The sequence below is a fragment of the Diabrotica virgifera genome, chromosome 1 (genome assembly GCF_917563875.1).
Source record: "Diabrotica virgifera virgifera chromosome 1, PGI_DIABVI_V3a".
NCBI classification, from domain to species: Eukaryota; Metazoa; Arthropoda; class Insecta; order Coleoptera; family Chrysomelidae; genus Diabrotica; species Diabrotica virgifera.
The window spans coordinates 292700627-292725023 of record NC_065443.1 but is presented as its reverse complement, the minus strand read 5'-3'; the positions used below and the strand labels follow the sequence as shown (position 1 = coordinate 292725023).

The window sequence follows — 24397 nt, the reverse complement described above, 5'->3', positions numbered from 1 at the left end:
TATGTATTTTTACTTACAAAACAGCAACTCATAATCAGCTGAATTAGACCTTATTGTTTGGTTATTAGTTGCCCAATCTAGATGTATTACGCTACTGGAATGGCCCTGAAATAAATACAAAATTATCCAATAACATACTATAAGCCTTTAGGTGATTATTATTTCATTAGCAAATAACTTACCGAACATCTTCCTACCCTGGTATACTTGGATCCGTCGTCTGATACCTGATATATGTAAATCTGGCTATCTCTGGATCCAAACGCTACAAGGGAACCATCTGGTGAAAACCTGTAAACCATATTGAAGTTATTTGTGTCAGTTCTTGACAATATATTTCTGGGGTTTATTCACATTATATGTAGCACATTATAATACTTCTTGAAAATATATTAATGAGATTGTATACATTTTAATATAGGGTTCAATACATTTCACATCGACAAGGTGAAAAATTACAAAGAATCCTTTTAAATTCACCAAAAGAAACAGTTTATCGTCGTCAATGTGCAAAGAGCAGTATGCAAACTGTTACACAGACGACATTTAAGAACATTAGCGACATCACGACCTATTTTACTCTGTCTGCAGCGGTTTTCTCAGTCCTCTTTTTCCTTGCACTTTCCTTTGTATGACCAATCGCATCAACTTACATTTTTCATTTCTTAATATATGACCAAAGTAGCTCATTACATTTTTCTATCCTTCATGGTGTTCAGTATTTTTTTCCTTTTTCATCTTTCTTAATGTTTTCGTGTTTGTTACGTGTTGTGTCCATGATATTCCACATTCTTCGATAACACCACATCTCAAAGCTGTATTCAGTTGGGTCCGTAATAATTAAGGACAATTATTGTTTAGGCTTCAACTCCATATTTATGTTAGGGGAGCCCAAGCGGGGATTTTTGCAGTTACCCGAGCGCGTCAGAAAATTACATGGGGAGAAAACTTGTACCCTGTAAACGTACCTCTACCATATATTGGCTCTTAATACAGGGGAGTTCGTTAAGTGTGGTCCGAAAGAAAATATATCCTTAGAAAAACTCGAAATCGTCAGATTAAGATAAGGTATGTTAAGTACATGCAGAACAGTGTATATTTGAAAAATCTGACGATTTAATCGGGGCGTAAGGAAATGGGCGAGTTACAAAGTTTCACAAAAAAAGAATGTGTGTGTACTTTGTACGCACGTAAGAAGATATTCTTCTATTATATAGGTAATTTAAACGAAGTAAATATACTTAACAGGTTATTTGTATTTTATTTAAAAATTAAACTAACTTTCTTATCTACCATTTTCAAAAAATTTTTATTAAAATAACGAAAAATAAAAAAAAGTATGAATCGTCCAGGATTAGAACCCGCGACCTTCCGTGTGCTTCCGTTCTCTGTTCCACCGCTCTGCCAACTACGCCATCGAGCCACTTGAATTGACACGTAAGTTTCGGATATAATTACACAACACGGCAACAAACTGTAAAAATGTTATGCCTACATATTTTATTATTTTACTACAGGGAAACACAAATCCAAAAACACAAGAATTATAATAAATAATACATTTCCTAAAACCACTAATATATTCTTTTAATGACTTATTTGCACGGTTACAGATACATACATACCTATCTTGAAAGATTAGCAATGAACTACATACTGTCAGTGTGCGCAGGCGCGTGGTTCATGTACAATTTTACCCTCAATCGATTCGCCGCTAAAGAAGAATATCTTCAAAAAATAGCGAATATTTCGCGAAATGAACGTCAGACCGAAAACTAAAAAATACGTGATCAATATTTTTTTTAAATCTATCGAATGATACCAAATACGACCCTCCACGGAGAGAGGTGAGGAGAGTACATTTAAAATTTTAAATAGGAACCCCGCGATATTTCGCGAAATGAACATCAGATCGAAAAACTGAAAAATACAAGTATTCAATATGTTTAAAAAAATCTATCGAATGACACCAAACACAACCACCCACGGAGGTGGGGTGGGGGTCACTTTAAAATTTTAAATAACATAATAGCATTATCAACACAGTAGGTAACACCATAAAAACAGATTTGGATTCCTTCCGTAAAACTAAGTATAGTCAGTTCGCTAAACTCAGACACTACTGGCTAGTGATTTTAGTTGGTAATTTTTTTGTTTTTGGCCAATTTTTTCAAAATTGGCAAAATTACTAACTATTCAGTAATTATTAACTACACTGCGGTGCAAAAAAATCGATCCACTAAAAATTTGGTCATTTTTGATGTTTCGAATTTCCTAAACCTGTTGTCCGATGTAAGTGATTTTTTACCACGTTGTAGCATTATTCATTGACAATAGGGCTTTTCATCGACTGTCATTTGTTTCGAGCTTCTGTCATATGTTGTATAATCTGTGTATATAAACATTATACACGGATTATACAAAATATGACAAAAGCTCGAAACAAATGACTGTGAATGAAAAGCCCTATATCGCTGTAATAATATTGTTGCTAGACAGTCAAACTGTCATTGTATACCTATACCGGGTGTACGAATCAAACTGTACTTTTTTCTCAAAGTTCGCATCACCCTGTGGATTATTTTATCATTTATAAAATACTGAAATTAAAACCTAACTATAGCCTCAGGTTTTCTTAACATTTTGTCTTTCGATTCAATCGCTTATGTTGGATAATAAAAAAGTTGGGTACTTTAACAACTGGCAATGTTCGTCATCAGTACAGGGTGTTTTCTAAATAAGTGCGACAAACTTTAAAGGGTAATTTTACATGAGAAAATAATGACAATTTGCTTTATAATCATATGACCGCAAACGCTTCGTTTCCGAGATACGGGATGTTCAATTTTTTTTACAAACTGGCGATTTATTTATTGCTTTAAAACCATTTAAGATATGCAAGTGAAATTTGGTGGGTTTTAAGACGTAGTTATTGCACATTCTTTAAAATACAATTAAAAATTGTATATTCACCATTGGCGTGCGTACGGGTAGTATTATCGGTCATAATACCCGTTTGCGCGCCAATGGTGAATATTAAATTCTTAATTGTATGTCAAAAAATGTGCAATAACTACGTCTTAAAACCCAGCAAATTTGATTTGAGTATCTCAACTGGTTTTAAAGCAATAAATAAATCGTCAGTTTGTAAAAAAAATTGAACATCCCGTATCTCGGAAACGAAGCGTTTGCGGACATATGATTATAAAGCAAATTGTCATTATTTTCTCATGTAAAATTACCCATTAAAATTTGTCGCACTTATTTAGAAACACCCTGTACTGATGACGAACATGGCCAGTTTTTAAAGTACCTAACTTTTTTATTATCCAACATAAATGAATGAATCGAAAGACAAAATGTTAGGAAAACCTGAGGCTATAGTTGGGTTTTAATTTCAGTATTTTATAAATGCTAGAATAATCCACAGGGTGATGCGAACTTTGAGAAACAAACACAGTTTTATTCGTACACCCGGTATACAATGACAGTTTGACTGTCAAGCAACAATATTATTACAGTTTACCAAATTCTTAAAAATACTTACTAAAATCACTAGCCAGTTGTGTCTGAGTTTAGCGAACAGACTATAACTTTTATTATAGACATTTTTTCGAATTAAGGATAGATGGCGCTATAATCGGAAAAAACGATTGTTGCAAATGGAAAATTAAATTAAAAAATGGAAAGTCCCCACTAAAATGGAAAACTTAACTAAACGTTTTTTGGTTTTAGGACCGAATCTTCACAACCCAGTCATACCCCATAACGCTTTAGTAACTGCAAATTTAGCATCCTTGCATCCACTATTAATATAAAAGGGCAGAGAGTACGTAGCGTCCCAATATTCTAGGTATAATTTCTATTGCCAGTTTTTCATTGCATAATACTAAGTTTATTGATGATTAATAACAACTACTACGAATTCTGATTAATAACTTCTATTTTACGACTTTTCGTTGGAGCGAAATAATTTTCACGACTTATTACTCACACATACTGTTGCCATGCCAAGTCTCCATTTTATATAAACTATTAATAATTAAGAACACTAATTTTACCTTATAACTTGAATGGCCTCGTTTCCATCAACTTGTTGGGCAAGAAGCTCACGAGTTTGAACATCAAACACCATCCATTTGCCACTCAAGCAACCAACTATAACGCAGGAGCCGTCATGGAAATAACATACACTATGAGCTTGTTCCTAGAACCAAAAAAATTTCAACAATACTACGTATGCATGTATATTTTGTAACTGTACTTACCTCGATATCTTTGCTCCACAAAATCGTATGAGACATGGAATCCCAAAGTTGTAAAACTCTGTCATATCCGGCAGTGGCGAATTGGGGAATGCTAGGATGAGCAGCCAATGCCCAGATCTCGTCACAATGGCCTAGAATGATGGGCTGGAAGCCCAGCTCGAATGTTCCGAGAAGAATACAGTTATGGGTCGTACCGATCAATAGCTGATACCCTCTACCTTCTGAAATCATTCGGATACCTCCAAAATGACCCTCAACCTGTAAAAATCAGATACATCGAGTCAAACAAGTTCTTCAATTCTGATGATTCAACTTACTTGACTCACTACTCCTGTCATGTTTAAATTCGGACTGAATTCCACTAATCTACCATCCTTTCCTCCACCGGTGATGAAGCTGCCATCCTTCGTGACGCAAATCGAGAAAATCGAACCCTCGTGCACATGCTTGACGTACTTGAAGATGGTGTTGGTACCTCTACCCCAAACTGCCAAGTTTCCGCTGGAATCGCCCGTTATAGCTTCCCCACTCTGCAGAAAACTGACGCAAGTAACGTATCTGGGCTTATCCCGGCTCTCGAAGATGCCCATGCGCTTGAATAGGGTGCCGTTAATATCTAATGACCAGAAGGCTATGTGGGACTTGCCGCACGTGACGATGGTGTTTCTATCGAGCGGGTGGAACTCAGCAGCTACGATGGTGTCCACTGAACACTGTGGGAAGAACAGTATTAGTAAAAATTATGCAAGATCACATAGATAGGTGATTTCAAAAATAGAAACGGCAATGGCATTTTTACCGCAAAAATGCGTGTTTCAACATACCCTCACGTAACCTAAATAATTGTCATATATACATTTTCACTAAATAAAAGAAGAAGAAACGATACATATTTGGTGGTAATATTGGATATTGCAGTATCGAGAAGAAAATAACAATACTGTGTATCACAGATAAAAGTCAAACACAAACAAAAGAAAGAAGGAACAGGTGGAAGAAGATATAATATGGAGATAAAAAACATGTAATATAAAACAAAATGCGAGATGGTGGAGGTGAGAGGAGGTGAATAGTTAGTGGATGAGCAGTGGTCGACATAAATTGATGACATTAACATCCGGAACACTTGTTGCTCCAGATTGGCGGTTATATCTTGTAAAAACAAATTTTTAAGGAATCTTCAGAACAACTATTAGCCTAATGAGCCACATAACTTACTTTTAACGCTTTTTCAAGTGATACACGGCAGAATATATAAAACATGCAAAGAACCAAGTAACATGGACACAATTTGGATTCCGCGATGCCTTAAGTACCCGAGAGGCTCTATTCGCTGTCCAAGTGCTTATGCAGAGGTACAGGGATGTCAACTATGACGTATATATTTGTTTTATCGACTACAAAAAGGCATTTGATAAAGCCAAACAGGATAAGCTCATAGCCACATTGTAAGAAACAGACTTAGATGATAATGACTTGAGAATCATATAATTTATATTACAACCAAACTGCCAACATTAAAGTGGATAACCAATTGACAGAAGCACTCTCCATAGATAGAAGAGTAAGAGAAGGATGCATTCTGTCCCTGGTGTTATTTAATATGTACTCTGACCATATCTTCGAGCAAGCACTAGGAGAACTACGGGAAGGCGTAAGTATTAGTCAACGGAGTGTGTCTAAATATGCCGACCACGCAGTAGTTTTTGCCGATATCTTAGACGATTTACAAAGAATAATGTCGCGCATATCAGATATAAGTAGAGAACATGGACTTGATCTCAATAGGAAAATGACAAAGTACATGGTTGTCACTAAGCGCGAAATATTAAATACATGGCTTTTGGTTAACCAACAACGAACTGGCTGGGTGGACAGCTACACATACGTTGGAACCAACATAAACAGTCAATGGGACCACTCTACTTAAATCGTATAGGAGAAGCAAGATCAACGTTCGTAACGATGAAGTCTCTTTTCAGATGTCACGATTTACTATTTAGTACCAAAATCTCTATCATCAGATGCCGATATACAATGAACAGTGTGATATCTATTATAGTTGCTATAGTGCGAAAAACTACTACACTGACGACTCATTCATTACCTTTGTTTCAGTAATTTTATATCCATGCTCTCCTTTTTGCCAGTCCCAAACGGAAATGATATGATCAGGTGCCTCGTCGATAGCTACTAGAAGGGAACCATCAGCCTTACCAAAAGACAGACAACAAACTGACAGTTCAAAGTCGTTCATACCAATAACCGCTTGAGTAGACAGTGACACTGAATTCCAAACACGGATATGGGCTCTTTTTTCAACTCCATTGTGGCCTGCAGTTTGACCTGTGGCTATGACCATCTTGTTGGGGTGTATCGCCAAGCTGAAAAGATTACGAATATTAGATACCTCAAAAAAAGATCGTATTAATCAAAACTCCTACCTTTTGACATCATCGGTATGTTCTGTATAATGCCTCTGAGTCTGTTCCTCGGGATTATATAAAACTACCAAAGCAGCCACAAAATATACCATTTCCCCAGTGGGCAGAAAATATAGATTGGATCTGCAGTCTCTTCCTCTGTACCCGTATGCCCAGTCCAGTTTTAGACGTTTGGACGGCGTAGTCGACACCTTGGTCAGCTCATAGTTTTCTCCCAGTTCCGTAGGGGCGTAGACGATAATAGGCCGACCTCTGAGGAAGAACCTCAGGCTTTTTTCTTCGTCATTGTAGGTTATGTCTTTAGTTCTATAACAAGCATTTTAAAAAAGGAATTAATGATGAGTGAATGAATCTAATAGAATGTGATGATTACAACATTGTATGCTGCAAGGGAAATCCTTTTAACCCACCACCGAGAGAAATTTTTATGAACAAACATGAAAAAACACAACATACAATCTTAATAAAGTTTAATAATAAAGTATCTTATGCCTGGTTGCACAAACAGATATTAAGTTTACGACGCACCTGTGCGCTATGAGCTCGTAGGAAGAGGGGATAATTAAAAATTCGCGAGCGCCAGTAGTGACAAGTCAGTACGTTCTGCATTATGAGTTGCATATAATTTTTACTAAATGTCTCACGAAAGTTGTTGTATTAAAGAGTTGGCCCGAAATTTTACGTTTACGATCATAATTAATTATTTAAGTGCAATAAATGCACAAATAAAATGCAAGAATAGAACACAGTAAGGGTGATGGATGTAAAGAGTTATCTCAGTTAATCCAAAGAATAGATATCACTAAACAGAAACTCAGACTTAGGCGACTAAAGTTGGATTTATAGTTTGACGTAGCATAGACGTAGACGTAACGTAGACGCACTGGAAAAGTTCAACACCGAGTTTTGTGTACTCTTGTTTATAAATGAACGCAAACGCCTGACAGAACGCAAGAGAAACGTAACGTAAAGGAAGAGTTCACCAACTTTCATCTTTTACAGTACGTTTCTTATGTCTGGCCAATCAAAATCAAGAATTTTGTTCTGTCACCCAAAGCCCAAAGTGGACATGCCCTCATCCATTTTGTAAGGTTAAGGTGTTTATTAACATATTCGAATTTTGTTAATTATTTGTTACAATTAAGTTATCAATTTAATAAAAATATATCATGGTGTAGTTTCAATATTTCAGATAAATATGAGTTGTTTATTAGTCTAATTCTGGGTTATCCACACATATACGATAGGTAAATCCAATAAACATTAAATATTTTAAAGACTAGGAAATGAAACAAAATAGTTGGAAATACCACGGCACCAAGGAGCATACCTTCGTGTATTTCCTAATCCATGTAACACCAAAACGGGTACCTATATATTATAATAAATAATAGTATAAATAAATTAACACAAAGTTTGTTTACGGTTCGTATAATTTATAGCATAGGCTATGTTGTTGAATTAAGTCATTCTTTCTACTCATGCGCAAAAATTCCGCTACGTCGAATTATAAATTGGCATATTATTTTCTTACGTTTCCAGTCCGTTTCTTCCGTCTCCGTTGCGTCTACGTCTACGCTACGTCAAACTATAAATCCAACTTTATTCCTAAGGACCCAACGGCTGAGAACCCCAAGGGTTTGACACCAAACCTTCAGAAGATGTGGCTGACGGTGGGGGAGGAGAGGGTGAATAAAAAATGTATACGAAAAATTTAATAAGAATGGAGCATGTACGGACCTTTAAAAGAAATAGTAAGGCGTATTGATTTGGTTGTAGTATGAATGAGGGTTGTGATGTAATGTGTTATGTTAATGGTAGATTGAATAGATGGGGTGAAGTTGGTCATATGGAGAATTAAGGGGAAGGATGAATATAGATGAAAAAAATATTGTTAATAGAAATGTGGATGAATTAATGGTTCAGCACTGATGATGATCTGTAATCAGATCGAAAACTAGTTCTGCTTTTGTGGCGTAGTCCTTTTTATGGAATTTTAATAAATATACCTTTTATAAAGGATTTTGCTTAAATTTTTTTATAGATATTATTTGTTTTATGAAATGATCCCTTGTTTATATAATTCCACACCTCTAACAATAGCACCCCGCTCTGCTGAATATTAATGGTTCTCTTAGATACCTTGTTAGACTTTGCATTTCATTTATTGATATACATTTCATTTATTGATATAAGCTTTTTTTAGTTTTTTTTTGTGGTGTTGTAATCAAGTTTTTATTGTTTATTAATTACTTCCAAATCGACCTTCGAGTGATGAAAAATTCCCCAAAGACTCCACCCAACACTTGATTAAAACACCAATTTAATTTAATTTTCAATGATGGTATGCATTATAAGGAGCAGTTTCACACCCTTCCGTGATGGATCAGTTTCTATGGTAGTTTTAACCGGTATATCACGCGAACATAAATTCCATCCGACACGCAAGGTAACATACGAGGATGATTCAGGAAGTACAAAACTACTTTAGAAAACATAAAATGGGAAAATATATTTATTTCATAACAAAGGGTCCTTTTAGATCTATATAATATAGTTTGCTCATTTAGGATGGGGACAAGTTTTTGGAACTAAAGAGGAGGTTGAAGATGATAGACTTGAATTAGCAGATGTACCGATTGTTAACACATATTTTTAATGTAGATAGAGACAGCCAACGTATCAGATACCAAAGTAGACACAATTATAATATGTAGTTTTAAAAACGTTACTGCAGAAGTAACTGTAGGGCAAAACTCATCTAGTAGGTATATAGTTAATCTCCTTATGTCGGACATTGAAGTAAGATGTGAAATGGAACCAAACTATCGGAGAGAAATAAAAACGATCAAATGGTGGATGTTAAAAGAAGATATAGAATCTGCATTTAGGACAAGAAAGATAAGAAAAAGTGAGTTGTTAACTAAAAAACAGTGCTATTACAACCACTTCCAAACGAGTTGGAATCGTTAAAAACTCTTCTTCGAATCGGGGCTTTAGGACTGGTGAGAAATAAGATGAATTCTAGAGTTTGGGATAACACTGTACAGTGTTTCAGACAGAAGCATCTGTACTGTAGCGAAGCTACAGGGTGAAAAAAAAAATTGTTACGTTTATATTTTGCGCAACAACAAAATTTGTCATAAGTATACATAAAATGGTTGCGAGACTGGACTAACATCTTTTTTTCGGAGTGTTCGTTTATTTATAATTTTATGAGTTTTTCCAAATTTATATCTTAGCCTCTATCCAAATTGGAGATAGTCTTACTGAAAAACTATCCATCAAACGTGAAGTACGGCAGGGTTGTGTTTTGTCACCCAGTCTTTTTTATCTGTACTCTGAAGAAATCTTTAGGGAGCTTTTGGATGACAGACAAGTGTGAGTAAGATTATGCGGAGAAGTAATCAACAATATCAGATACGCTGACGATACAGCGATTCTTACAGAAAATTTACAATATCTCCAGACATTAGTAAATCTATTCAATGAAGCAAGTTATTGGAGAGACCTTAAAATCAACATTTCAAAGACAAAGTGGATGGCAGTTGGAAAGATTAATATAGATCAAGGACTGCTTTCTCTTAATGGAGAGGAGATAGAATGGGTAAACTATTTCAAGTACAGTGGAACCTCGATAACTCGGATTAATCGGGACTGCGGCCGATCCGGGTTATCGAAAATCCGGGTTAGCCGGAGAACATAGTAAAAATTAATAAAACACATATAAATAATAAACAAATACACATTATAATTGCAAAAACAAGAATACATATGCACAATATATCTAAATTACGTACAGTTGTATATAGTATTGTTTATTTCTTGGTAAAAATTCAATCAAAGTGAAAAACTGTTTGTTTTGTCTGATGAAAATCGGTCCGGGTTAGCCGGACTTCCGGGTTATCGGAGGCCGACTTATCGGGTTTCCACTGTACCTTTACAGCTGGTTAAATGTAAGTTGTCACTCTATTTAATGAAGAGAAGAGATAATAACCAGGATCGAACTATCACGTAAGGCTTTTATGACCTGGAAACCAGTTTTATGTAACAGGAACTTGTCGATGAATATTCGCAAGAAAAAAAATTCAGGAAATAAGATAAAATACAAAAAAAAAAACTGTTCATCCTCACACTTCCACTCTCTTACCCATAGGGTGTGGGGTCTGGTCTCTGGGGTGCCCAGCCTTTCTTATCAAACCTCATTACAGCAAACAATTCTGATATCAAACAATACACTATTCATTATTCATTACCTACCATTGTTTACCAATAATGCTAGTTTTTCCAAAACACCTTCATACATTCATCCTTTTTAAACCTTTTCAGTTCAACTCAGTAACTTGGTTAAAAAAAAATCCTTAATTCAAAAACATTTTTAGTCCTATGTTACATAAAAGGACCTCCTACTTTTACCCGGGTTATTAGTTCAATTGATATTCTGTTTTCACTTAAAATTTCAACACTCAGCTATCTATAACCAATTAACTTACATATCATTATATCATATCAGTCTCCTCCTGTAACTTATATTACTTATCCTAACTTCAACACTATTTGATATCAGACTTCCATATATTACAATTTTAACTATTTAGAATGGGAAATAAGCCACAATATTATTAAAAAATGATTTTTATTAACGTTTCGACGCCCAAATCGAGTGCCGTTGTCAAAATACAAAATACTATTAATATAAACAAAAATGTTGTTGCTTAGTAAAAAAATTCTTCTAATAATTTATTTAATTTGACTCATTTATATTGGCAATTCAGATACATATGATACATTTTAAAGTAGAAGACTTTAAAATGATATTGCCAATATTTATGAGTTGCATTCCTGGGACGACTTTACTGAAAGATAGTTCATTCGATTACATGAAATCAACCCCAACTCAAGAATATCCGTCACAAAAAAATCATAGCATGTGATCTGTCTTTAAAAAGACAACCACATGCAACGGTGACATTAAAATTCTCGCGTTAGAGATCTCATAGTAAATCACGAGGGAAAACCAGGAAAAACCTCGTGATACTATCCCGACATCGTAAGTATTTGGTCTTACATTTAATTTACTCTCAAAATTAATACCAAATTCTGACTTTACTATAATTTTGTTTAAATTATAAATAATATCAATAATACATGGGTATATAAGTAATACTAAAATATAAAATATGTACTAACTCGACTATTGACTTACTAATTGTGGTTGAATGAACTATCTTTCAGTAAAGTCGTCCCAGGAACGCAACTCATAAATATTGGCAATATCATTTTAAAGTCTTCTACTTTAAAATGTATCATATGTATCTGAATTGCCAATATAAATGAGTCAAATTAAATAAATTATTAGAAGAATTTTTTTACTAAGCAACAACATTTTTGTTTATATTAATAGTATTTTGTATTTTGACAACGGCACCCGATTTGGGCGTCGAAACGTTAATAAAAATCATTTTTTAATAATATTGTGGCTTATTTCCCATTCTAAATAGTTAAAATTGTAAAAATGCCACAAGAAAATAGCTTCAGAACAACATCCATATATTACAGACTCAACAACTCCCCTTTTTAATCCTTAGTAAATTAAATTTTCATCAACACAGTTGGACTCACTCCAATTTTGAATAAAAACCACAATCATCAACCTATTCATATAAATTAAAACATCTTGGCAAAAATATTTTACACTTAATTATTTGGTCCCAGATGTTCTTTAACATAAGTGGATCCAGTATTCGCTAATTTATTCGACTACATTTGAATTATGTATAGATGGCTGCATACATTCTCGCTAATTCTCTATTTGCATTATAAAAATCATTTTATACTCTACCTACATCTTTCATAATCAAAGTACTCAAATGTAATTATAGTCACAACTTTGTTGATGTTTGCTATTACTGTTAAAAATTTTTAAAAAAATCTTTTATTACAATTAGCTGGCTGTGGTAATACAGGGTAACTTATACGTCACGTTGTCGGTCTGTCCTTTGACACCTTTCAGAAATATCACTCATTTCATTTTGCATTCATTTGCCATTAAGTCATCGGTATGTAAACAAGTAAATTTTGGATCCCACGTGTTGGGATATACATTACCTTAGGGCATTATCCCAGTTGCCATGTAACCATCACAAGGCAATTTTTCAAAGTATGCACTTATAACGCATCAATGTGATATTTAAAGGGTGTTTACCCTAATATTTTTCTTTTGTGGCTCAGCTAGCATCAAGTTTGTAAGTATAACCAACTTGCTATTATAACCCTAGTCAAAAAACATAAATACCAACTTTGCATTTATTAATTCGGTTATACTTATTTTTAGATCTTAACACTGATGATGATTTTATAAAAAATCGAAAACGTTCTGTTGTGATGTAGCCCTTTAAAGGGATTTTTAATAAAAAAATTTTATACCTTTTACAAAGGATTTTTTTCCAATTTTGTGATTGATGGTATACAGCCAACTACAGGAAAAACATTTTGGGGTGGCGATTATGCTGCTTTATTACGCAAACAAATTTAAAGCGGACTGTACGAAAATATTAACAAAAAAAAATTCTTACCTTATTTTAACTGGTAGGTCGAGAAGTCTTCAGTTATTAGAAAGGTGAAGGAAGGAGGGAGAAAGGGTTAATTTATTTTTTACTATAACTGAAACCGGCGTTTTTTGGCGACACTTGATAACTATGCGAGACGACTTAACAATTGAATTTGTTCTTACTTACTGAGACCACGACTAGTTAGTACTAACGAAAGGTAATTAAAGAGAAAACAAAAAATTTAGTACAGTATCTGGACAAGTAAAAATAGACCAGGTACTTAAAATAAAATAAATATATTGAGGCCAAAACACATTTCTTTTTCTTTGTGGATTCGCAAGAAGGTCCTGAGATAATTTGTGTGGTCTATCCTAATCCTATTGTAGGATTGTGAGACACTGACGCTAAAAACCATAATACTTAAGAATATGAAGCATTCGAAATGTAGTGCTATAGGCGGATCCTAAAAATATCGTGGGTTTCGTACACTTTCAATGAAAATGTTCTTGAAGTGATGAATTCAGAACGTCTGCGCATAAACATAAAGAGCAGAAAAACAGAATATTTCGGCGATATAATTAGAGGACCTAAATGCTATCTACTTCGCCTTATAGTACAAGGAAAAATGGAGCGAAAGAGATGGATTGGTCGAATGAAACTTTCATGGATGTGTAAAATTAGACAATGGTGTGGTTCGACCAGTGATGTGAGAGAGAGGGTTCGACAGTAGAAGAATTATTTCGCGCAGCAGCCGATAGAGAAAGGTTTCACAAAATTTTAAACATGACACGGCACCTAAAGAAGAAGATATCTTAGGGATATTTTACTGATTTACTTTATGTGTTTATGTTAGATTTTGAGTAGGTACTACATGTAGGCAACACATATTGTTTTGATTGTTTACAGTGGTTTATTAAATGAGGCGTTGTTATAATATTAGGGCGAAGTATAAATATCGGCCCCATTGTTTTTGAATTCGGACAGTTTTCTTCCGTACTGGAAAAGGAAGCATTTAATGTGTTCATGATACCTAGTGCTGATCGAGCATTTTTTAAAACGGTATGTTAGCGAATATTCCTGGTTTAATTTTACATTGTACAGAGGAATTTTTTTACGCACCCCTTATAAGGACTAGGTGTAATGTTACTAGGTCACCCTAACCTAAACGGATAAGTTTATTTGCTGTTTCATGCCGATTTTGGTGATAGGTTCGAGTACCTCGTACCTAGATGATGACGATATTTTCTTTAGTTTCCCGTTAAGGTTCCTGGTTATATGGAAATTTGGAAGTTTTTGGTAGATATCTTTAATTATATTTGGACGGTAAGCTCTTGTGAATAATTTTTACTTTGCCCCGTTTTGTTAAAAATCTACCATCGTTACTTGATAATATTGTATTACATTTAACAGTATTGCATTAACTTGTAATCAATACCATTATATATTTAACTCTAGGATACATATATAAGATATATCTTGGCGGTCTTATACCTGATAAGGTAAGACGCAAAGTTCTCTCCTCGCGTGCATCTACATCTACACCCTTCCTCAATTTTATTGGTATTTGTGATAATAATTTTGTATAAACAGAAATAACTGTATATCGTAATATTATCTTATACATACAGGATGTTTAATTTATATTTTTTTATGAGGAACGTAAGTTATCGAATAAGTTTAGTACAGTGTTTATAAAAGGGTACATTTGTTTGTTCAGGATCAATTTTATTGTCACGACTTACCGATTCCATGATTCTTTGCATTCGTTTATTTTTTTGTTAAATACATATTTGGCTAACTCGTCTGTTTCGTCAGGCTTCGTCTGTTCTGAAAGTAAAACATTCTTAGCCGAGGGGTAGTCCTTTGGAACGGACTACCGTCATAGGCGCCCATACCCATGGGCAGGGGGGTGCGTGGCCCGTGGCCCCCTCTAGCTTTTTGGGTGCTTTAAACTATATATTGTTATCCATAATGTAGTGTTATCCCATTCTTGACTTCGGCCAAAAGAACTCTGACCCACTCCGCTGCCTGACTGGGTCAGCTAGCTCGGCATACCCCTGTGTCACCTCTTCTTCTTGATAGCCGCTTGAAGGGTGAAGGTGCAAATAATATAGATATGTATATTTTTACGAGTAACGGTAAGGAAGTCACTTAGCAAAATAAACTGCAAAAAAATTGTAAAGATCTCCTTAATAAGCTAAAACAAGACAATAAAGTGTCTTCTAGCGCAGGTACCACGACATGAAGGAGTCCAAGTGAACAAAATAGGGGACTTGGCTAGATCTCATTAGAAAGATCTTTGAATCGGCTATGGTTTCACGAAAGATGCTGCTAGAAATGATTAGTGACATTAGATGGCTATACATAGGCAACGCAAATATTGATCCAGGACAAATCCTTCTGGAATTTTCTTCAAGACAGGACTTCTTTCTGAAGTTTCAATAGGTTTAGTACGCATGTCTCACAAAGAAGTGCCAGAGACAAATAATGTCTCGCCTTATTTCAGGACAAAAAGAAGGGAGATAATTTGGAGAGATCTGACTTACATTATAGATACTGGAATTAAAATACCGTCGACCTAATCTGTAAACTGCGTAACTCCATTTATCCAAAATTTTACAGGAGACATAAAAAACTGTCTCTCTAAATATTACTAATATGAATACTACGTACCTCCCATTTTAAAAGATATGATGGTATAACATTTGTATATTGTTTAATAAGTATTTAATATTACTTACCACCAACTTTTTCTTGAAAATATCATTTGATATCATTTTTGATAGGTCATTCGTGTGGTATGACAAACTAGGAAGTTACGTAGGTAGGTATTTTTCGTAATAAATTTAGCGGCAAGGGAGATACGGTGTACCTATACGAAGAGGTCGCCATTTACTCATCTGGTTAAAATATGCAGGTGCGTCCTTTTTTAAACGATAAGTAGGGATGACTTTTTCAAACAGATGGCAGTAGTAACTCATTTTCAGAGAATTATGGAGTTACGCAGTTTACAAATTAGGACGACGATACTTAGTTTAATAAGCTTGGTATTGACCATAATAAGTTTTTAAATAAAAAATCCTATATATTATCCAGGTAGGTAGGTACTTTTAGCACTTCCCTCGTACAAAACCGCAAACCAAACATATTATGAAAGAGGTACAATATAATTACTAGTGTCTAGATCGTGGTATGTAAATTACCAAACGGAATAGGTAACGTGTGGGCAGATTGATCGACACCTGATGTAATTAGGTCAATGGATGTAAACAACGACAAGAAAATTGACAGTAACGAAAAAATGAATTTACATAAAGAAACAAAGCGGTAGTTTTAGTATGGTAAAACCATTGACCCTATTTGTGGCAAAATAGATGCTGCCAGACGAAACCAGATTTAATACTGTTACAAGTGGTTATTGTATTAGATATATAAAGGCTTAAATTCAGATACTGTATAATTCCGCACCATATATGTCACAGTTCAAAATATTTATTCAAAATAATATTCAAAATATTCTATCAATTTGCGACTTACAAACAGTTGATACAAACACAACAGCAAATACTCCACTTTGTAACATAAGAATTAGGACAAATTGTTCCAATAAAGCAAAGATAACTTATTTGTACAAATTTAACAACACAGCCCAATACCACATAGTACATAGCAGTAGATTTCTGGAGAGGTTTGTAATGATATAGTACTTATTGGAATTGAATGAGCAGGTTTCTGTATATACCGCTAACATTGCCAGGAGTGTATTGAGACGGAATACAAACCTGTCAGCAACAAGAAATCTGTACAATTCTGTAAACTATATTCCTCCAGTCTAATTTCAACATCTCTCATTTCAACTAAATTATTTTTTATCAACAGATTGCGAAATCTAATGGTAGGGGAGCAAAGTATGCTAAATGTGCAGTCACTCGAGCGTTATGGGGACCTATTGGGTTGTGAAGAGTAGGTCCTAAAACCAAAAAAAAAACAAGTTAAGTAAAGTTTTTAATTTTAGTGGGGACTTTCCATTTTTAATTTAATTTTTCATTTCCAACAATCGTTTTTTTAGATTATAGCGCCATCTGTCCATAATTCGAAAAAATGTCTCGAATAAAAGTTACTTATTTTTACGTAAGGAAACCAAATCTGCAATAAAAAATGGGGGCTCTCATTTAAGATTTTAAGTGTATTTTTCAGTTTTTCGATATGTTCATTTCGCGAAATATTCGCTTTTTCTTGTGAAACTTTTAGACTCACCCATTTCCTTACGCTCCGCTCAAATCGTCAGATTTTTTAAATAAACACTGTTTTGCTTGTACTTACTAAAAATAGCTTACCTTATCTTAATCTGACGATTTCAAGTTTTTCTAAGGATAGATTTTTTGTTTCGGCCCCTCCTTAACGTACTCCCCCTGTATTAAGAGCCAATATATGGTAGAGGTACATTTTCAGGGTACAAGGTTTGTACCCTGAAAAAATCCCCATGTAAAAATCTGACGCGCTCAAGTAACTGCAAAAATCCCCGCTTGGGCTCCCCTATCATAAATCATGCAAGATTTTCAGATGATTCAAAGGTAAATTTTGGAGATGATTGTGTTGTGTATGTTCAGGCCTACCAAGAATCCGTATTTAATTTAAATCAGCCAGAAATCAGACAGTGAAGTTAGAATATACAAGATATAGATGATAAACGGAATACAAGGTCTAGAAATTAAGTTCCCAGTTAAACCTTTCACTGTGCGCAGCAGTGGTGCAAGTCATTTTCCGATTGCGATGCCTATTGATAGTTGCGCCGATTTTTGTTTTACGACCTCTGATCACTCATGGCGGTTTCTTTTGGAAACAGAAAAAGTCGAAGGTGCTAAATATGGTGAATAGGGTGGATGCCCCATTACCGTGACCTGGCTTTTAGCTATTAGTCCTCGGTAGAGTGCGCGTTGAGAGTCAGCACGTTGCCATGATAGAGGATCCAGGAGATCCCTCTCCCCATTTCGTACCTCTTTTTCTCGTAGTCTCGTAAAAGCTCTAAATAGTAATATTCATAACCTGATGTAATCAATCCATATGAAGTACACCATTATATGGAGGAAAACAATGGAGATGGCCTTAACTCGTTCGATGACCATACTCTTAGACCTCAACTGATGTGCTCATACTCGTAACGGTTCATTTAGTAACGTAATACCACCACCGACACTCGTGCGTCGTCAGTACCCTCGATGAAACCCTCGTGCCGACACACTGTCGGCGTGGTCGCTGAACGAGTTAAATTTGGACTTGCCTATTATCATTTTGTTGACTTTAGGAGTTATTAGATTCTTCCTTCTTCTTTCTTTAGGTTCTTAAAACTGAAAACGTTTTTAAAAGTGATACACGGCAGAATATAATAATTTAAAAAAATGCGAAGAACAAGAGTCATGGACACAGTTTGGATTCCGCGATGCCTTAGGCACCCGAGAGGCTCTATTCCAAGTACTTATGCCAAGATGCAGGTATATTAACCTATGACGTGTATATTTGTTTTATCGACTACAAAAAGGCATTGGACAGAGTAGAACATGATAAACTCATAAACATCTTGAAAGAAGCGGGAAATGACAGAGACGGGAGAATCATATATAATTTATACTTATTACAACCAAACTGCCAATATTAAAGTGGGTGACCAATTGACAGAGGCAGTCTCCATAGATAGAGGAGTGAGGCAAGGATGCATTCTGTTCCCGGTGTTGTTTGATATACATTCTGAATATATCTTCGAGCAAGCGGTAAAAGAACTACAGGAAGGCGTATTAGTTAAAAAAGTACGTCTAAACAACATTAGATGTGCCGAAGACGCAGTAGTTTTTGAAGATAGTCTAGATAGTTTGCAAAGAATAATCTCACGCATCGCGCTATCGCGCATATCAGATATAAGTAGAGAACACGGACTTGATCTCAATACGAAAAAAAACATAGTGATCAGTGAGCACGAAATACTAAATATACAGCTTTTGATTAACCAACAACCAATTGAGAGGGTGGACAGCAACACATATCTTGGTACCAACATAAACAGCAATAGGATCACTCAAGTGAAATAAAAAACGCATTGGAAAAGCTAGATAAGCTGTCATAATGATGAAATCTCTTTTCAGAAGTCACGATTTACCACTTGCTACCAAAATCTCTATCATCAGATGATAAGTATTATCTACCTACGTTATTATACGGAGTAGAGGCCTGGACACTTTCCGAAGCTTCTTCCGAAGAAAACTCGAGGCATTCCAGATGTGGTGTTACATACGCCTTTGAAGAATGGCGTGGGTGTATCGCGTGATTGATGTTGAGGTCCTTCGTAGAATAGGTAAGGAATGCGAGATTATTAACACCATCAAATAGCGCACACTAGAAATATTTTGCCAGACTTCGAAAATCGCAAAAACGCTAGAACAAACCTAATCCCCAAACTGTTTAAATGTACTCAAGCTGCCAAGCTATATCTAGCTAATGAAGAATTTTGTTCTTTGTTTAGGAAAGTCTACGGCAATGGTAATGAGTGCATAGCGATCAAAGAAAGGAAGGAATTTTTGGGAATCTCTCTGAAATAGACATTAATACCTTCCAAAGTAGAATGGGAAATTGCAAATATATTTAAAAGATGAAGTTTTCAATCCTAATAGCAATAGCATTATTAATAATATTTAAAAATATTAAAAATATTACTAAAAGATTTTTAAATTGAAAACTTATTGGTCCATTTCCTTGGTAACACCTCCAAGGCTTCTAAAATTTGCAAGCCATATGGATGCTGAAGCGAAGAAGACAAGAGGGAATTCAAAAACTTACAATTTACGACCCCGTCTGTTCAGCTGGTAAATTCCAACAGAAAATGGACCTAGTTACTCAAAGGAGTAAAGACCTATATAAAAATAAAATATATTTTTTTTAATTTTAATTGAAAATAAAAGTTTTATTGTATTGCAAATATATTTTATTATGTGTGCATATTTACTAAGTTTAATTTTTATCTCTAATAAAATAAAAAATTACTGTAAATTTATTTTTATAACTTTCGCGACATACGTTGTTAAAACTTTCTACAATTTCATTTTAACGAATTTATTCCTAAAGATTCCTTTTCACCACCGCACCGGCTGTTTGTTATCTCGGCTTCCTGGATGACCCAGTTATCACTTGATTAATGTCTACAAGTGCAGTTGACCTTTGACCTTGCACTCTTAGAAAAAATCGATATCCTAGCAAAGTAGCAAACTACATTACATCAACATCAAAAGCTAATACTATAATTTATAATAGTACAAATACTGCAGTAATCACTTTCCTGGAGACTCCTCCTCGCATGACCAACTTCTCAAGGTCGAACACATCGCCAAAATTACACAAATGCGGCAAATATCAAATATGCAATCGGCTAACCAGATAAAAAGCTATTTTTAAAATCGTTTGCTTACTTTCTGTCCATGCTCTTTGGTATTCACTGACGGGTTTTTTGCAAAATGCCCAAATAAGAGAAGAGTCGAATACCGGTACGAAACTTGAAAATTCAGACACGCCGACTGACGGACACTTGTCGCGGGTTTCCACGCTGATGGTCGCGAACAAACGAAACGAACTCGAGGAAGGAAACAGACCGCAGCAATGAAGCATTGTGAAGGTTCCGCAAGGCTCGCATCCGATTCGGGTGTGTATACAGGATGGAGGAGTAAAATACAAGTGGAACAATACGTTCTCTTTATCATCTTTATACACCAAGCATCAAAATTAATGCACCACCTTAAAAATGGGGCATTTTTGATGTCTCGTATTTCCTAAACCTGTTGTCCGATTTGAGTGATTTTTTTAGTATATTATAGCTTTATTCTTCAAGAATATCGATGTAATAATATCATTGCTAAACAGGTAAGTGTCACTGTATACCGGGTGTAACAATAATAGTGTGTTTTTCCTCAAAGTTTGGATCACCCTGTGGAATATTCTGGCGTATATAAAATATTTAAAAATTAAAACTCAACTGTAGCCTTATGCTTTCTTAACATTTTGCTTTTCGATTCATTCGCTTATGTGGGATAATAAAAAAGTTAGGTACTTAAACAACTAGCCATGTTAATGTTATTCATCAATACAGGGTGTTTGTAAATAAGTGCGACAAACTTTAAGAGGGGTAATTCTGCATGAAAAAATAATGACCATTTGCTTTATAAACATATGTCCGCAAATGTTTCGTTTCCGAGATACGGGATGTTGAATTTTTTCTTACAAACTGACGATTTATTTATAGCTCTAAAACCGGTTGAGATATGCAAATAAAATTTAGTAGGTTTTAAGAGGTAGTTATTGCGCATTTTTGACATACAAATAAGAATTTTATATTCACCATTGGCGTGCATACGGGTCATATTATCCGGTCATATTACCCGTAGATATGCACGCCATTGGTGAATATAAAATTCTTAATTGTATTCCAAAAAATGCGCAATAACTACCTCTTAAAACCTACCAAATTTCATTTGCATATCTCAACCGGTTTTAGAGCAATAAATAAATCGTCAGTTTGTAAGAAAAAACTCAACATCCCGTATCTCGGAAACGAAGCATTTGCGGACATATGTTTATAAAGGAAATGGTCATTATTTTTTCACGCAGAATTACTCCTTAAAGTTTGTCGCACTTATTTAGAAGCACCCTGTATTGGCGAAGAACGTTGCTAGTTGTTAAAGTACCTAACTTTTTTATTATCCAACATAAGCGAATGAATCAAAAAGCATAATGTTAAGAAAGCCCAAGGCTACAGTTGAGTTTTTATTTCAATATTTTATATACGCCAGAATATTCCACAGGGTGTTCCAAACTTTTAGGAAAAAACACACTATCATTGTTACATTCGGTATACAATGACACTTACCTGTTTAGCAATGATATTATTACATCGATATTTTTGAAGAATAAAGCTATAACATATTAAAAAAATCACTAAAATCGGACAACAGATTTAGGAAATACAAGACATCAAAAATGTCCCATTTTTAAGGTGGTGCGTTAATTTTGAAGCTTAGTGTAGTTTTGAAATTTTTATTCAAAAAACAAGATTGAGCTTGAAGCAGGAAAGAAGAGAGAACATTAACACTAAAATTAAATAATGTAAAAATAAATACGAAGAACGGCATTATGTTACAGATTCCAAGTTAAGCTGTGTGTTCAAATCCGATCTCCCAATATGTCTTGAAAGAAAAACTTTCAACGTACGTTACCAATGTTAACCTCCCTTTTAGCCCAGCCGGATTCAGCTCAATTTGAGCCTTATCCTCCCCACACTATGCCTCCACCCCTGTCGTCCCCGCGCTGAGTTTCTCCAGGTTCTCACTTCCAGCAGGTTTTGCACGTTCACTGCCACTTCATCCATCCACCCTTTTCCGTGGCCTTCGTTTTGGTCTTGTGCGCTGTATTTTACTATCTAGGGATCTTTTAAGCAATCTTTCGGTCTCCATTCCCACTACATTCTGAGATCAGTGTATCTTTGAACAGTTGGTAGAATTCATGGTTGTGCCTGGATCTACATACTCCGTTTTATGTCCAAATATCTTTCTTAGGATCTATCGTGGCTGAATGGATAAAGCAATCTAAAGCCATTAAATTAAAAAAATTCTCCTTGGGACTTTTCTTTCAAAGACTTCCAGCTTTCTTTTTTTGTTTTCTAGACTTCCAGCTTTCATTTTGTATTTTTTTTTCAATGTTAACCTACAGTCCAAAAACTCTAACCATGATATGGAGAAAAGTGTAGGAGATATGTGGCTCAAACAGCGATATATCGTTCCATGTTGGGATGGTTAAAAAATGCAGATTTGTCTTGAAATTCTTGTGCCTCCCGTGCAAGTTGTAGTAGTAAGTTTATAAAGTAGAAAATAATCTATAATCTATAAATATATAATATCTATAATCTATATCTACATAAAAATACTCTCTCAGACGAACCAATTTATCGCTGTGTGTGTGAGAACTTGGAATAGAAGCAAGCGAAGGATGAGGTAGGGGTACGGTGTAGACGAAGACAAGACAAGACGAAGAGCATTGGCGTGGCAAATTAGTAACGATTGGTACTCGGCAGGAACTACTGGCAAAACAGATTAAGTAAGATTGGGTTTCAAAAAGGACAATAGAACGATGATGTAAAAAAATATTGTTTTGTGAAAACGCTGACTTTCCTGAAAAAACTTTGGTATTTGGTTACACGGTTGGACACAGAAGAAGAAAAACATTCCAAAGAGTGATTTAGAATTGAAATTGCAAGGGAAATTTTCGAAAAAGATAAAATTTGACTTTAAAATAATTTTAATTGTGTGGTCACAATTATTGTGACCACAATACAAAAATTTGCTCAAAAATGTTATAGTGACGCTGTATTGATAGTAGGTACAATGTAGGTATATGTGATGTTTTGTCCATAGTCCATATTCAAGTTAGGTACTTGAATAGAATTCTCGTATTAAGATTCTCGTCATCTCATTCTCGTCAAACGCTTGTTTTAAATATATATAAATATAAATACAAAAAACACATTCGCAAATTAGTAAATAGCGTTAGTAGTGAACAAACTAAAGACATAATATTATAAAAGCTATACATAAACAAAAAATATACAAAACAAAAAACCTACCCATGCTTATAATTGGGTGCAAAATGATTGTTGCTCTTGGTGGAAATGTTTAGGTATGACCTGGTGGAGAATCTAAAAAAAAACAAAAAAATACAACCACAAATAAGACGATACAAAACAAAAACAGGTTGTTAATTGCTACATGCGCAATTTTTTGTTAGTAAGTAATTGATGAAATGGTTTTAAAATTAAAAATTATAGCTAATAATGATTGGTGTAATGTCTTGCGACTTCAGATCCTTATTAATGATGATATATACTAAATTTCCAATCAATATGCAGTAGAAATAAACAAAACAAATTTAACAAATAAATAATTAAATGCTACTAGGAGCACTTCGAATCATAATAATTTACAATGTATATAATATATGTATATACATTTTAAATCCCAAATCATGATTTCCAAAGTTTATACATTGTACTTAAATTAATTATGATTCGGGAGTGTTCCTAGTATCATTTAACATGTCTTGGTTT

The 24397-nt window shown here is 34.7% G+C and overlaps 1 protein-coding gene across 5 annotated transcripts in view; it reads right to left on the bottom strand.

Moving 5' to 3' along the window:
• LOC114328948 (echinoderm microtubule-associated protein-like 2) overlaps positions 1-24397 on the bottom strand; it is a 128903-nt gene that overhangs the window by 4411 nt on the left and 100095 nt on the right. For 3 of the 5 annotated variants that reach the window (XM_028277935.2, XM_028277937.2, XM_028277936.2), the window contains 8 exons: positions 23918-23989; positions 6713-7018; positions 6376-6652; positions 4586-4981; positions 4269-4526; positions 4062-4207; positions 183-291; positions 18-105 (listed from right to left, as the gene is read on the bottom strand). In XM_028277935.2, coding sequence (XP_028133736.1) covers positions 18-105; positions 183-291; positions 4062-4207; positions 4269-4526; positions 4586-4981; positions 6376-6652; positions 6713-7018; positions 23918-23989 — 1652 coding nt within the window. The remainder of the gene's footprint in view (positions 1-17; positions 106-182; positions 292-4061; positions 4208-4268; positions 4527-4585; positions 4982-6375; positions 6653-6712; positions 7019-23917; positions 23990-24397) is intronic. The other 2 variants (XM_028277938.2, XM_028277939.2) reach the window with 1 other exon arrangement.